Source organism: Hyperolius riggenbachi, chromosome 3, assembly GCF_040937935.1.
Source record: "Hyperolius riggenbachi isolate aHypRig1 chromosome 3, aHypRig1.pri, whole genome shotgun sequence".
NCBI lineage: Eukaryota > Metazoa > Chordata > Amphibia > Anura > Hyperoliidae > Hyperolius > Hyperolius riggenbachi.
In genome coordinates, this window is record NC_090648.1 from 470,549,638 (window position 1) to 470,566,254 (window position 16,617).

The following is a 16,617-nucleotide window of genomic DNA, read 5'->3' on the forward strand; positions in this document are numbered from 1 at the left end:
GATTTCGGTGTCATCTGGGCATTTTGGGGAATTCCTTAAAAAATATGATATATTCACAAGCACCCCCCCCCCCCCCCCCCCCTAATCTCTCTGCAGCTTTGCAAAGGCTTTGTGAAGTTTCTTGCACAACCTGTGTGACATCCTTCGGTAGCTCAGGGGTCACCAGTAATTGTTCCACCCGCTGTTTTATGAATGGCCCTGAGGACCTGTGTGTCCCAGAAGCCGTATATTAGCTGGGATCAGGAACTGGACACCCCAGGGCAAGCTGAGAACAGTCAGTTCAGCACATTGGCAGAGCGGTGACCTAAAGCTTTTTACCAAGGAGTTTATTTTAATCTCCTCCTGTGACGGGGGAATGTGAGAAGCAGATAAAAATATCCACGCCGCCTCCCGGCTTTCTACTGTAGCTGCCACACATGACCGCCAAGAAATAACGACACCTTGATAGTTCCAGTGCCACACCCTGCTGGATGACACCAGCACAGAGTGTTCCTAGAAAGCAGAGTCCTCCAGCAGCACAGAGGAGGGGATAGTTAGATAGAGGGAGGAGGGAGTCCTCCAGCAGCACAGAGGAGGGGATAGTTAGAGAGAGGAAGGAGGGAGTCCTCCAGCAGCACAGAGGAGGGGATAGTTAGAGAGAGGAAGGTGGGAGTCCTCCAGCAGCACAGAGGAGGGGATAGTTAGATAGAGGAAGGAGGGAGTCTTCAAGCAGCACAGAAGAGGGGATAGTTAGAGAGAGGAAGGAGGGAGTCCTCCAGCAGCACAGAGGAGGGGATAGTTAGAGAGAGGAAGGAGCGTCCTCCAGCAGTACAGAGGAGGGGATAGTTAGAGAGAGGAAGGTGGGAGTCCTCCAGCAGCACAGAGGAGGGGATAGTTAGATAGAGGAAGGAGGGGTCCTCCAGCAGCACAGAGGAGGGGATAGTTAGAGAGAGGAAGGTGGGAGTCCTCCAGCAGCACAGAGGAGGGGATAGTTAGAGAGAGGAAGGAGGGAGTCCTCCAGCAGCACAGAGGAGGGGATAGTTAGATAGAGGAAGGTGGGAGTCCTCCAGCAGCACAGAGGAGGGGATAGTTAGAGAGAGGAAGGAGGGAGTCCTCCAGCAGCACAGAGGAGGGGATAGTTAGAGAGAGGAAGGAGGGAGTCCTCCAGCAGCACAAAGGAGGGGATAGTTAGAGAGAGGAAGGTGGGAGTCCTCCAGCAGCACAGAGGAGGGGATAGTTAGAGAGGGGAAGGAGGGAGTCCTCCAGCAGCACAGAGGAGGGGATAGTTAGAGAGAGGAAGGAGGGAGTCCTCCAGCAGCACAGAGGAGGGGATAGTTAGAGAGGGGAAGGAGGGAGTCCTCCAGCAGCACAGAGGAGGGGATAGTTAGAGAGAGGAAGGAGGGAGTCCTCCAGCAGCACAGAGGAGGGGATAGTTAGAGAGAGGAAGGAGGGAGTCCTCCAGCAGCACAGAGGAGGGGATAGTTATAGAGAGGAAGGAGGGAGTCCTTCAGCAGCACAGAGGAGGGGATAGTTAGAAAGAGGAAGGAGGGAGTCCTCCAGCAGCACAGAGGAGGGGATAGTTAGAGAGAGGAAGGAGCGTCCTCCAGCAGCACAGAGGGATAGTTAGATAGAGGCATGAGGGAGTCCTCCAGCAGCACAGAGGAGGGGATAGTTAGAGAGAGGAAGGAGGGAGTCCTCCAGCAGCACAGAGGAGGGGATAGTTAGAGGATGGAGGGAATCCTCCAGCAGCACAGAGGAGGGGATAGTTAGAGGATGGAGGGAATCCTCCAGCAGCACAGAGGAGGGGATAGTTAGATAGAGGAAGGAGGGAGTCCTCCAGCAGCACAGAGGAGGGGATAGTTAGAGAGAGGAAGGTGGGAGTCCTCCAGCAGCACAGAGGAGGGGATAGTTAGAGAGAGGAAGGTGGGAGTCCTCCAGCAGCACAGAGGAGGGGATAGTTAGAGAGAGGAAGGTGGGAGTCCTCCAGCAGCACAGAGGAGGGGATAGTTAGAGAGAGGAAGGAGGGAGTCCTCCAGCAGCACAGAGGAGGGGATAGTTAGAGAGAGGAAGGAGCGTCCTCCAGCAGCACAGAGGAGGGGATAGTTAGAGAGAGGAAGGAGGGAGTCCTCCAGCAGCACAGAGGAGGGGATAGTTAGAAAGAGGAAGGAGGGAGTCCTCCAGCAGCACAGAGGAGGGGATAGTTAGAGAGAGGAAGGAGCGTCCTCCAGCAGCACAGAGGAGGGGATAGTTAGAGAGAGGCATGAGGGAGTCCTCCAGCAGCACAGAGGGATAGTTAGATAGAGGCATGAGGGAGTCCTCCAGCAGCAAAGAGGAGGGGATAGTTAGAGAGAGGAAGGAGGGAGTCCTCCAGCAGCACAGAGGAGGGGATAGTTAGAGAGAGGAAGGTGGGAGTCCTCCAGCAGCACAGAGGAGGGGATAGTTAGAGAGAGGAAGGAGGGAGTCCTCCAGCACCACAGAGGGATAGTTAGAGGCATGGGGGAGTCCTCCAGCAGCACAGAGGGATAGATAGAGGCAGGAGGGAGTCCTCCAGCAGCACAGAGGAGGGGATAGTTAGAGAGGGGAAGGAGGGAGTCCTCCAGCAGCACAGAGGACGGGATAGTTAGAGAGAGGAAGGAGGGAGTCCTCCAGCAGCACATAGTAGGGGATAGTTAGAGAGAGGAAGGTGGGAGTCCTCCAGCAGCACAGAGGAGGGGATAGATAGAGAGAGGAAGGAGGGAGTCCTCCAGCAGCACAGAGGAGGGGATAGTTAGAGAGAGGAAGGAGTGAGTCCTCCAGCACCACAGAGGAGGGGATAGTTAGATAGAGAAAGGAGTAAGTCCTCCAGCACCACAGAGGGATAGTTAGATAGAGGCATGGGGGAGTCCTCCAGCAGCACAGAGGAGGGGATAGTTAGATAGAGGGAGGAGGGAGTGCTCCAGCAGCACAGAGGAGGGAATAGTTAGATAGGAGGAGGGGATAGTTAGATAGCGGAAGGAGGTAGTCCTCCAGCAGCACTAAGTATATCAGGAGAGGAGGGTTAGATGGCAGGGTTCTCTAGCAGCACAGATTATATAAGGAGAGGAGCGTTATACTGGATGCACCTATGCCTGGCTACCTATACTGGGGCACCTATACTGCAGGCACCTATACTGCAGGCACCTATGCCTGGCTACCTATATTGGGGACAACTATACCTGGTTACCTATACTGGGAGCACCTACGCCTGGCTACCTATACTGGGAGCACCTATGCCTGGCTACCTATACTGGGAGTACCTATGCCTGGCTACCTATACTGGGAGCACCTATGCCTGGCTACCTATATTGGGGACAGCTATGTCTGGCTACCTATACTGGGAGCACCTATGCCTGGCTACCTATACTGGGAGCACCTATGCCTGGCTACCTATACTGGGAGCACCTATGCCTGGCTACCTATACTGGAAGCACCTATGCCTGGCTACCTATACTGGGAGCACCTATGCCTGGCTACCTATACTGGGAGTACCTATGCCTGGCTACCTATACTGGGAGCACCTATGCCTGGCTACCTATACTGGGAGTACCTATGACTGGCTACCTATACTGGGAGCACCTATGCCTGGCTACCTATACTGGGGGCACCTATGCCTGGCTACCTATACTGGGGGCACCTATGCCTGGCTACCGATACTGGATGCACCTATGCCTAGCTACCTATACTGGGAGCACCTATGCCTAGCTACTGATACTGGATGCACATATGCCTGGCTACCTATACTGGGCACACCTATGCCTGACTACCTATACTGGGGATAGCTATGCCTGGCTACCTATACTGAGAGCACCTATGCCTAGCTACCTATACTGGGAGCACCTATGCCTGGCTACCTATATTGGGGGCACCTATACTGCAGGCACCTATACCTGGCTCCCTATACTGGAGGCACCTATGCCTGGCTACCTATACTGGGGGCACCTATGCCTGGCTACCTATACTGGAGGCACCTATGCCTGGCTACCTATACTGGGGGCACCTATGCCTGGCTACCTATACTGGGGGAACCTATGCCTGGCTACCTATATTGGGGGCACCTATACTGCAGGCACCTATACCTGGCTCCCTATACTGCAGGCACCTATACTGCAGGCACCTATGCCTGGCTACCTATATTGGGGACAGCTATGCCTGGCTACTTATACTGGAGCACCTATGTCTGGCTACCTATATTGGGGACAGCTATGCCTGGCTACCTATACTGGGAGCACCTATGCCTGACTACCTATATTGGGGACAGCTATGCCTGGCTACCTATACTGGGAGCACCTATGCCTGGCTACCGATACTGGGGGCACGATATGGGGGAAGGATTCTGAAACTTTTCAAACACCAGCGATTGTGATTTTTCATTCATTTTGCTAAGCGGTTGCAATTTTTCATTTGCGCTGCATTATCCCTCTTAAAATCGCTGCAGAAAGCAATTGCAATACCACTATAGTGGAAAATACTTCTCATGATTTCTATGATAAAGTGTCAACCCTAGCGATTTAAAAATCACTACTGATTGCAATCCAGCTATGTAGTGGAAAAAGGGCCCTTATTGTGCTTCGATTGGGGGGGGGTGGGGGGGGGGGGTTATTCTGCAGCTGCCCAGTCATGCTGCAGTGTGTGTGTGGGGGGGGGGGGGGGGTATGCATGGTCTTTCATTTGCGATGTTGGTAGATCTCTCTGGCTCTGTACTTTTCAAAGTAGCTTGCAAGCTGTCCTTAAAGGAGAAGAAGGAGCAGAGTCCTCCAGCAGCATTGAGGATATCAGTAGAGGACAGATACAGGAAGGAGCAGAGTCTTCCAACAGCACAAAGTATATCAGGAGAGACAAGTCAGACAGTGAAAGGATAAGGATTTTGATATTAATCTCCTTTTGCATGTCTCCTACTATTCTCTTCAAATGAGTATATAACTTAAAGCGTAAAAGGGATTTAAAAAGTAATTTGTTTTGTACAGTTTGCAGACCATCTGCACCACCCCTCCCCTTCCTGCAGTAGATATCAGCTTCTGGTTGTGTCAGTTTTGTGGTTCTTCAAGACCTAGGGCCGATTAAAAAGTAATGGCAGCTCAAATCTGATCAGAGAGGGATCTATTGGCTGCCTATATACTGCACACAGATTTTGAATCGATTAGATTTACAACCTTTGGAGCTGCCGCCTGCTCTCTGCCCCGCATGTGCTCCCCTGGCCAGCAGTGATACATTACCTGTCCGCCGGCACAAGTCCCTGATCCGTGCTGACGCTTTCTCTGGCTGGCCTGTCTCCTCTTCACTTCCTGTCCCATCTTGTGACGAGCGGAAGTACAAACAGTAGAGGGCGCTCTACTGTTTAAACTTCGGCTTGTCACAGGAGGACAGGTAATGTATTACTGCCGAAATGCTGCGTCGATCGATCCCCGCTAACGACGCGCTCCCTGACCCACCTGTGATCGAGCAAAATTTTCCAGATTGGCTGAATCAATCAATTTCGAATGGAAATCGATCGAACAATCAACATTTGTGTTAGCGATTTCACAGCAGATTTGATCACTCTGATCGAATCTGCTGTATAGCGGCGAGAAATCGACGCAGTGTATGGGTAGCTTAAGGGTTGCCCACACCTGCGAAGCAGTAGCACAGAGCCGCTTGTGCATGGAAGAAAATGCTTGTGCTGAGAAAATGTTCAGCAAGCCCTTGTTGTCAGTGCTGTATTGGTGGGGCCAAAGAGGATGGGGGAAGCCTCTAGAATATCTTATCCTGATGTTAGCTTTCTCACAGGCAGGTACACTTTAAATAACAGTTCTGCAAAGAACACAAACATTTCCACATTTTCTGCTGATAGGACTTTCTATACATTTGTATTTGTTTTGCAGGTTTTTTTTTTTTTTTACTAAAGTGGCTTTTAGGTTCTTTTAGTGCATTAAAAATATCCTGGCTCACCATGACTTAACTAAGCACCCTGTAAACCCACCCTACTCAAAATTATTTCAGTGTTCTGAAACTGGGAGGGACTTTTAACCTGAAATGAATTAAGATGAAATGGGGCTCTAGGCAAGATAGCAGTTTTTGCCCACCGTTTATGATCACCTGGCTTTTTTAAGGTGACTACGAGCTCACCCAAAAAAAGAAAGTTGTACTCACCAGGGGCTTTCTCCAGCCCAGTGCTGGTCGGGAGGTCCCACGCCGGCGTCCTGGCTCCTCTCCTTCTCCCCGCTCCGGAATGGCTGACAGGCCGCAGCCCGGGCGACACTCGCCCGAGTGTCAGGCTGCTCCTTCCGCGTATGACGCGGATTACGTCACATGCCGGCCGCCTCGCGTCATCACGACGGCCGGCGTGAAAGTACTGCGCATGCGCGCTTTAATCGCGCATGCGCAGTACTTTCACGCCGGCCGCCGTGATGACGCGGCATACGCGGAAGCTGCAGCCCGACACTCTGCCGAGTGTCGCCCGGGCTGCGGCCTGTCAGCCATTCCGGAGCGGGCAGAAGGAGAGGAGCCAGGACGCCGGCGTGGGACCTCCCGACCAGCACTGGGCTGGAGAAAGCCCCTGGTGAGTACAACTTTCTTTTTTTGAGTGAGCTCGGAGTCCCTTTAAGTAAGATTTGGTGGGGTATAGCATCCACTAGGCCCCTAGACTCTTTCCAGGCCCTAGGCAACTGCCTAGGATTGCCTTTTGGATGATCCAGTTCTACTCTTAACATGTAAGTGTGCTGAACCACATTCCAATTTGACAGTCATGCCCACCCAGGTCTAAAATGATTAGAGAGTCACTGTGGTGGTTGGATAGGGCTCTGCCTCTGACACAGGCGAATATTGGCTCTTCCTGTTCAGTAAACCAGGACCTTATCAGTAAGGAGTCCTTGGGCTAGACTCCCTAACACTGCTACTGCCTATAGAATGGGTCCTAGTGGCTGCAGCTCAAGCGCTTTGAGTCCGCCAGGAGAAAAGCACAATATAAATGTTATTTGTCTTGTATGCTGTTCTTCCCCTCCTTCCCACACCTCCAACTATGACACACTAAAGAGTGGCAGGTTCAGATTCCAGGACATGAACCTGGTAGTTAGAGGTAGGGGGGATAATAACGCCTTTTATCTTCTTGTCTTTTCAGGAAAGAGTATCTATGGGCATTCTGGATAATTATATAGTGCTTAGCAAAGTCCCTTATGCATTGTTGTGTAATTGCTGGTCTGCAGTGAGGAATGATGAATCTGCACGTATATACGTGGAAGTACCAGAATCCCCAGGCACAGAAAATAGTAATAAAGTGACATTCCATTCTGAAAATAGTCACCCAACAGCTTAGCTGCACCCACTCATCTGTTTGCGGCAGCTCCTCCCCCCTGGAGAACTCTGATCTACCCAATGAAGCTGCATACACACATACAACAGTTCGCGGCCACCTCAGCTGAGAATCTAGATTCTAGAGGGAGTACAGCAGCGCCAGATCACCCCCTTGATTTGTCAGTGGTTGACCCGCCACAGTAGATCGACTCTGCCAAGGGCTTTGTTTTATCCCACTCCGTCATGCGGCACTCCGTTGGCCCCCATTTCTAAGAGGAGATTTCTCAATTGTGTCAATTGTCACGGGTACTTTGTGCCACTAACCCCTATAGCAGCTTCAATACAGTTATTTCATTTGAGATTAGTGCATTGCTTTTGACTTCAGTCGGCAGAACTTGTGCTGTAAATTCTTGGAATGCTTTGCTCTCTCTTTACCAACAGAACATATAGAAACTTAAAGCAGAAGTCCTCTGTTATTGTCTACACTGCCCCCTAGTGACAAGTGACCACAAATACACATTACAGCAGTACTAATTAGAAGCAGGGAAATGTAACAAATAAGAAATAAAATATGTACTAAAATAAATTGGCCTGGAGCACTTGCAAGCCTCTAAATAAATTGGTTGCTAAAGGGTTAATGCAAAAAAAAAAATATATTATGCAACTTAGTGTGTGTGTGGCACAGGAAGGCCTCTAAAGAGCAGAGATTAGTCATGAAGTGACATTCCATGCCACCCCGAGCCAGCTGACACCCCCTCCCCCCGGTCTCCCCCCAATTGAATAGTGGTCCCCTGGGATCCAGTGGCATGTTATGCAAGTGCATAAAGGCTGCCGGGTTACTGAGAAGAGTCAAACAGCAACGATGAAGACGGGAGAACAAAGAATAATGGAAAAGCAGGTGAGTTTTCTCCGCCTCCAAATACTCTTTGGGGACCTCATTTTACTTGGAGGGGGGGGGGGGGGAGGTCTGGGTGAGTCCACTATCTCGCTGTGAAGCCCTGGAGGAACACCCAATTGGGAGGGGGGGTAAAGAGGGGGGGGTCATGCAATTTTTGCCCAGGGCCCCGCTTTGGCTAGAACCAGCCCTGGCGGAATGCACATTTACTAGGGAAAAGAATCAGAATCAGAAACCTTTTATTCACTAAGCACAACTGGGTCATGTCTGGCATTGGACTTGGCACATACATGGCTCAGAGCAGATATAAATGTAATTAATCAAACAAAACACAATGGACACAGTTACACAAGACAACAAACAAGCAGTGCTTACACGATACATTGGGAACAGTGTTGCACTGTACAGTCTGTTGATAATAGCCGGAGGGCCTCAGCCTTAAAGGACCACTATCACGAAAAAGGTAGGCAGTTAAAATCTGACAGAACCGACAAGTTTTGGGTCAGTCCATCTCCTCATGGGGGATTCTCAGGGTTTTCTTTGTCCCCTCCATTCCCCAGCTAGCAGCTCAAGTAGTGCGCGACTTCACCGGGAGTCATGCACAACTATGCATGCGAGGCCAGACCGCTGTGAGTGTTATACGCATGTGCGGTTCTCACAAGAATGAACCACGCTTGCACAGAACCCTTACGCCAATGTGCTTGTGATTGAGCCAGGCGTGTGGACAGGCAGTGCATGCGCAGTTGCACACGACTCCCGGCGAAGTCACGCGCTACAGGAGACTCCAGTGAGAGAACGGAGGGGACCCAGAGAACGCTGTGGGACCTCGCGGGCTACAAGGAGCTGGAGGAAGCCAAAGGTAAGTTCAAATTCCATCTTTATCCCGTGTACAGGGTCCCTCTAAGGGGAAAGTGCTGGAGGGAGGAGGGGATGGAGGGAGTACAAGAGGTTGACTACAGAAGGGGAAAAGCTGGCCATGGCCATACACAGTGTGTGGCCTGCTACAGTTGCATGGGAATGCACTAAACTCAACCCCAGCCTTTGGCAACACTGCAACCTTCACCTGCTAGGAGACAAGGAGCCCAGCAGAGTGATTGTACATTGATCATTCCTAAATTGTCACCCAAAACTATCAGCAGTGATCATGTCAAGCAATAGTAATCTGCCATGAGTATGCAGCTTAAAGAGAATCTATAAGGAAAAAAGTGCCACCATTAAGTACTTACCTCGGGAGGGGGAAACCTCTGGATCCTAATGAGGCTTCCCCCTGTCCTCCTGTGTAGCCTCAATCTAGAGCTGCCTCCCCCCGAAAATCCGCCAAGATGCGCGCAGGCCCATTAGCGCATGCAGCATGTGATAATATTTACCTTCGCCATTCCAGCGCAGGCGCATTACCATCTTCTCCCTGAGGCTCCAGCGTAAATAGCCAAGCCCGATCAGGGCCGCTCTACTATGCAGGTGCGAGATGCCTGCGCAGCACAGCGGACCTGATCGGGCTCAGCTATTTCTGCTGGAGTCCGAGGGAGAAGATGGTAATGCGCCTGCGCTGGAATGGCGAAGGTAAATATTGCCATCTGCTGCTGTCCGGGGGTCCCAGTGCAGGATCCATGCTGCACAGGAGGATAGGGGAAGCCTCATTAGGATCTAGAGCAGGCATGGGCAAACTTGGCCCTCCAGCTACAAGTCCCACAATGCATTTGCCTTTATGAGTCATGACTGTGGCTGTCAGACTTCTGCAATGCATTGTGGGACTTGTAGTTCCGTAACAGCTGGAGGGCTGAGTTTGCCCATGCCTGATCTAGAGGCTTCCCCCTCCCGAGTTAAATACCCTCAAGGTATCTTTAAGCCCAGTGGCACTGCTGGCGTTTATGTGATCTGGGCAGTCTGTCCCTCCTACCTCCAGCTTCGTTGGTCCAGAACAGGAACAGGTTCATCGTCCCAACCTCTGTGATCTGCTCATCCTCTCCGTACAGCCAGAGAACCTGCTGACAGCCCAGCTTCTGAGCCTCGTACTGTGCAAACAGGGAGTTCCCATAATTCCTGGGGGCACAATGGGTAACAAATGTCATAAAAAAAAAACAGTTTAGAAGAAAACTAATACAATCACTGTAGTCGCTGCGGAAACACTTTAGCACTCCCAAAACCTAAGCAGTGTACCTTTTATAACTCATTCTGTACCAAATTCAGCTAGGCCAGGCATGGGCAAACTTGGCCCTCCAGCTGTTAAGGAACTACAAATCCCACAATGCATTTGCCTTTATGAGTCATGACTGTGACTCCTGCAATGTATTGTGGGATTTGTAGTTCCTTAACAGTTGGAGGGCCAAGTTTGCCCATGCCTGAGCTAGGCTGTAACCCTTTCCAATCTGACGATTGTACAATCCCTGAATGATCGTTTCCAATTGATATTACGATAGAATCAGATGATTGATTGTCTGGAGAATTATATGGTAATGGCCACCTTATGATAGATCCTTATCTGAATGTGATCAGAGAGGGATCTATTGCCTGCCTGCACACCGATTTACAATAGATTTAATCTTTTTGCCTATTGGAAATCCTCCTAGATGCTGCCACACCTCTCACCACTCCCAAGGGTATATGTGTCCTGTTCTCCATTCCCCTTCCCCCCTCTATGCCAAGTGTTGAAGGGTCACCTGTCTGCTGCCGGGGCCCCTGGCCTCCTCAGGTGTCTGGCATCACCATTATCGCCTGTACCACATGACACTGGCATATGTAGTGCTCTCACTAGATGCACCGGTGTATCCTGGTACAGTAAGTTGCACACAGTAATTCCAGAAGCTATTTAAAGTGGACCCAAATTAAAAATACAAGATTTCAGAAATAAAATCTATTTTCTAAATTATAATAATAAATAGCCGCCTTTTTTCAGCTGCATGATGACAAATATAAAATATTTTACATTTATTGGAGAAACCCCTCCCTTCCTTTCATATTGCCGGCAAATAATCCGGCAAACTGGTGGAGTAGATGGTGTCTGGCAATGGGGGAATTGCTAATGGCTGCCCCCAGTATAACCCTAGTAATGAAAAGAGAAGGCTGAAAAGCATGCACTGAAATGCTCATAGGTTTAAAGGAGTGTTTATTTATCTTTGTTTGTGTCAGAGTGGTGCAACTAAATATTTTTAATTAAAAAAATGTTTGGTTTGGGTCCGCTTTAACTGTCTACCGCCTTTTGTTTTTGATTTTGCACAGCCAAGCACTGTCATTGGCGCGCATCCCAGCACTGTCTGCCATGTTCTGCATTCTGTTATTGTCTGCCATGTCAGTTATCGTGATCTGCTGCTCCTCTCTGTCAAATCTCTTCATTGGCTTCCAATTAACCAGAGGATCCAGTTCAAACTCTTAACCCTATCTTACAAGGCTCTCCACAGTTTCTCTCCCCGTACATCTCCTCATTAGTTTCCAGATACCAATCCAACCGCAATCTCAGATCTGCACATGACCTTCTTTCGTCCTCCTCTAGAATTACCTCCTCGCATTCACATATACAATATTTCTTACATGCCTCACCCCTCCTATGGAATGTCCTTCCAGAGCACATCCGCTACTCTCAAACCTTTGATATCTTTATACGCTCCCTCAAAACTCACTTTTTCTGCCAAGTTGGACTCCTATTACATATCCTAGAACACGCTGTCTCTAGGTATGATTATTGTATACTATCCCACCTCTCCTCCCCCCTATTCCTTTAGATTGTAAGCTCTCAAGGGCAGGGCTCCCTCACCCTTTTGTATCTTGGAATTCATTATACATTTTATTCATCATGTTTATTCATCACTTTTGTCACTGTAATTACCAATCCTGCAGTTTGTATATTGGTGTAAAACATTGTTCGTATTGCTTTGTACCCCATGCTTGTTTCTTACTTTGTACAGCTCCACTGAATATGTTGGTGCTTTATAAATCATAGCTGACGTTGCCCGGGTATGTATTTCATAGGGCCCAACCGTCCCGTTTTCGTCGGGACTGTCACGATTTTGGGGGGCTCTCCCGCTATCACGGTATGAGCCCCCCAAGTCCCGGGCAGCAGTGGGCAGTGAGGGTGGGAAAAAAAATGATCGAGGCGCCAGCCGCGGGTAAGTGGGATGCGGGACGCGTGCATCCCATTACTACCTCCCTCCCTCCCTTGGAATCTGGCCCCCCTGTGTCTCCCCCCTGTTTGCAGAGTGCGCAGCTAAGCGGAGCGGGCTGTGAGCTTACCGGTATCCATGGACGCATACCGATGTCCGGCTTCAATCTGCTTCCTGTGACTTCACAGGAAGCAGGAAGCCAGATGGTGGTATGCGTCCATGGATACCGGTAAGCTCACAGCCCGCTCCGCTTAGCTGCGCACTCTGCAAACAGGGGGGAGACACAGGGGGGGCCAGATTCCAAGGGAGGGAGGGAGGTAGTAATGGGATGCACGTGTCCCGCATCCCACTTACCCGCGGCTGGCGCCTCGATCATTTTGTTCTTGCATTGGCACCCTCCTCCCCACTCATGGCCATCCTCACCCTCCTCTCCACCCACCCACCGACACCCTCCTCCTCACCCACCCACCCACCCACCCACGGACACCCTCCTCCCCATCATATATGGGGGAAATATGTATTAAAAAATATTAGGGGATATTATTAATTGAAAAAAAAAACGTGGTTAGGGGTGTGGCCTAAGTGTCCCGATTCCCAGCTTTAAAATGTTGGGAGGTATGTGTATTTGGCTGGTGTTGGCTGCGCCCATGTTTTCTAACCCTAACACACAATCAGTCAATTAATAAATTACCTAGTTTGTGAATTTTGCAGTCTTTGGCATCAATAATTTGCATTGAAATGAAACAAATATGATTGGCTGTTTGTGGCTCCACCCCCTTTTCTGAATTTGATTCCCAGTCACCCAATGACCAACTGTACCAGGGTGGAGGCTTGTGCCATTAACAGTGCAAGAATGGCACCAATTAAATATTCCCCTTGAAAAGCAATAGGTGAATTTTGATTGGCTGTTGTAGGCTCCACCCACTTTTCTGAATATTAATCCCAGTCACCCAGTCTCCAACTGTGCAAAGTTTAAGAACCCTGCCATTAACAGTGTAAAATTGTCTGCAGTTTATATTTTCCCAGTGAAATTTGTATTTGTCTCCACCCACTTTTTTGGTTATGAGGATAAAAAGTATCCTATATGTTATTCCAGGTAATGTACTATGTGAGTGCCAAATTTCATTAAAATCCGTTCAGCCATTGTTGAGTGATTGAGTAACAAACATCCAAACTTTCATATTTATAATATTAGTAAGATTAATAATACTAATCATTTATATCATGGATAATTAAGCATAGAAGACGTACCCTCCGAGCTTGCAGTCTCCGGTGCCCCCCTTCCAGGCCCGCACAAACTTGGGATCGGCCCACAAATTCACCGGATTGAAAGCTCCACTTGGAAAGTATGCTCCCACGGGACTGAGGATAACATACAGCATGGCGGAGTACGGGCTCTTCACACGTACCGAGGGCTGCACAAATGACAAAATACATTTCACATAAAATTAAAGTACAATTCACAATAACTTCAATTACGGCCTATTATAGATCGTCAATTTAAGTAATCTGAACACTTTTAGCCTCCCTCCTTCCACTACAGGCTCCTCCCCCTCCAGAGTAGGTGTTGTAGCCACTCCTATAATCAGTGGGAGGAGTTATGATGGACCCACTATTAGGAAAGAGAGGGGGATGTCACTCATAGGACAGTGATGAAACAAAAGGTGTCCAGATGAGACTACCTTATTTTATGTTTGGCTTCACCATGACCCAGATGCATGGGGACCTTTACAGACATTAGTCAGAGCGGTAACGTATAGGGTATTTGACACCTGGCCTGGGGCCAAATACAATTAACTTTTTCTCCTGAGTTTTAACCTAGGTGATATTTTAAATCTTAGCAGTAAAATGCTTTTTCGCGACCCTGGCGTTCAATTTCCCCGGGATTTACGTGCAAATAGTGTTTCAATCAATTTCCAATAATTTTCAACCATTTTTTTTTTGCAATCAATTTTTTTTTATATTGAATTCAATACAGGTTATTGTATTGAATTCAATTAAAAAAAAGTGTTTTCTGCAAGAGGTTGATGACGCTGTGTGAACCTGGTGTCATCAACGCCGATCGACGGGGGACATGTGATCGCCGAGGGAGAAGCAAAATCCGCCAAGGGACATGGAAGAAGACACTGGGGAAGCTATCAGAGGTACGCGACGAGGGATCAGCATGCCAATGGTGAGTATAAGACCCAGATGTATAGCCAGATGTGCAGCCAGGTATAGGTAGCCAGATGTATAGGTAGCCAGATGTGCAGCCAGGTATAGTTAGCCAGATGTGCAGCCAGGTATAGTTAGCCAGATGTGCAGCCAGGTATAGTTAGCCAGATGTATAGCCAGGTATAGTTAGCCAGATGTATAGCCAGGTATAGTTAGCCAGATGTATAGCCAGGTATTGTTAGCCAGATGTATAGCCAGGTATAGTGAGCCAGGTTTTCAGCCAGGTATATAGTCAGCCAGGTGTTTAGCCAGATATATAGTGAGCCAGGGGTTTAGCCACATATATAGTGAGCCAGGGGTTTAGCCAGATTTATAGGTAGCCAGATGTGCCCCCCCCCCCTCCCCGACTTAGCCCGTTGAGTAAATAGATCTACTCATCCGAGGGCTCTCTCCAGCGACGGCTGCAACAGCACTTCCTCTTTCATCACCAAATCTCGTTCTCTGTACAGTTACATTACGAGACTTGGTGACATCACCAAGCCTCGTAATGTAAATGTTCAGAGACCGGGACTTCGGAGATGGAGGAGGGTGTGCGCCACAGCCGTCACTATTTACTCAACGGGCTGAGACGGGGGTGGGGGGGATCGGGGGGGGGGGGAGGGGATAGGCCACCCGCACGCCGCACAGAAGGGGGATTCCCCGCCCGCACAGCCGCCGCATAGAAGGGGATCCCCCCGCCCGCACAGAAGGGGATCCCCCCGCCCGCACAGCCACCATAGAAGGGGGTTCCCCCGCCCGCACAAAGGGGGATCCTCCTTTCCGCACATCCGCCGCATACAAGGGGGAACCCCCGCACGCACGTTCTCTGCCCACCGATCCGCTGCCCAGGGATTCCCTAGGGTGGCTGGATGCTTGTTCTGCACGCTGGGGTAGCACAGATCGCAACCCACAGCGTGCAGTCAGGCATCCAGCCATCCTGGAGAATCCCTCTGATGAGAAAAAAAATGCAGCTGGCGGGGCAGAGAAACAGGAAATCTCCCTGTCGGCATGGACGAGCTCAGCTCGTCATTAACGTTTTTTTGTTGGACGAGCTCAGCTTGTCCATACCGCCAGGGTGGTTAAACGACCAGCAAGAAAGAAAATACTCAAAATAATTTTGATAGTACTTTTTCACCTACTTCTTGATACCTTTTCAATTGCAAAATGCTGGAAAATTATTTTGAATAGAAGATGAAGGATCTCCTAGGAGAAAACTCAGGAGAAAAAGTTAATTGCATATGGTCCCCTGATGCTGATTATTTACAGACAACCTGAACCCTCTCCCAAATAAACACTTTTTTTTGTGGGGGTGGGTGGTTTATGTTGGTCGCTCCTACTGTGCTTGTTGTCTTGGTCTTTGTTTATCCAGTACTAAGGCTGTTCACATGGCTGCTAAGGATCACATGCAGCAGTGCTTGAACGTTTGTGAACCCTATCAAATTCTCTATAATTATTATATGAATGAGGCCTAAAACTTCATCTGATTTTCAAACAAGTAGAGGAAGAAAGCACAAAAATGATTATATCTGGTCATGTATTTGTTTAAAAAAAAAAAAAAGGCGATCCAATAACGTCTGCATGCAGCAAAAGCAAGTCAGTCAGTATTTGATGTGACCCCCTTGTGTAGCAATAGGTTTTTTAAGTCTATTCTTCCATACAGAACTGCTTCAGCCCTTGGATGTTGGTAGGTTTCCTCAGCATCCAAGGGCTCGGCCTCCTGGCCGCAATAGCAGCATAGGGGGCGATATTATGGCTGGGAACGCGGAAAATCACTCGCGTTCCCATGCCTGTCGGCCGGTGACGGCGAAACCTGAAGTCGTCGCCGGCGGGTCCAGGAACATCAGAGCGGGGCTGCGAGGGCACCGATCGGCTGCAGAGGGCTAAGGAAAGCCCCAGGTGAGTTAAACTTATTTTTGCCCCTTGACTTAAGTATCCCTTTAAGTTAGAATTTATAAATGTCAAAGCAATCCATTACTTTACCATAAAAGTATAGGTAATAGATGTGGACGCCTGGAGACTGCAGATCACCAGAGGAGCCCACAGAGTAAATTTTCCTATGCTCCACTGCTCATGCTCTGCTCCTCAGGGGGCCTGTTGTGGGTCTTCACAAGGCATGCACAAACATTCAAGCACCACTGTATGATTTGCCTGTCCACTTTCAATCAGATGTGG

The 16,617-nt window shown here is 49.3% G+C and overlaps 1 protein-coding gene across 2 annotated transcripts in view; it reads right to left on the reverse strand.

Moving 5' to 3' along the window:
* Positions 1 to 16,617, reverse strand: part of BCAT1 (branched chain amino acid transaminase 1) — a 106,604-nt gene that overhangs the window by 14,005 nt on the left and 75,982 nt on the right. For both annotated transcript variants that reach the window (XM_068277996.1, XM_068277995.1), the window contains exons 6-7: positions 13,504 to 13,667; positions 10,056 to 10,198 (exon numbers count right to left, since the gene is read on the reverse strand). In XM_068277996.1, coding sequence (XP_068134097.1) covers positions 10,056 to 10,198; positions 13,504 to 13,667 — 307 coding nt within the window. The remainder of the gene's footprint in view (positions 1 to 10,055; positions 10,199 to 13,503; positions 13,668 to 16,617) is intronic.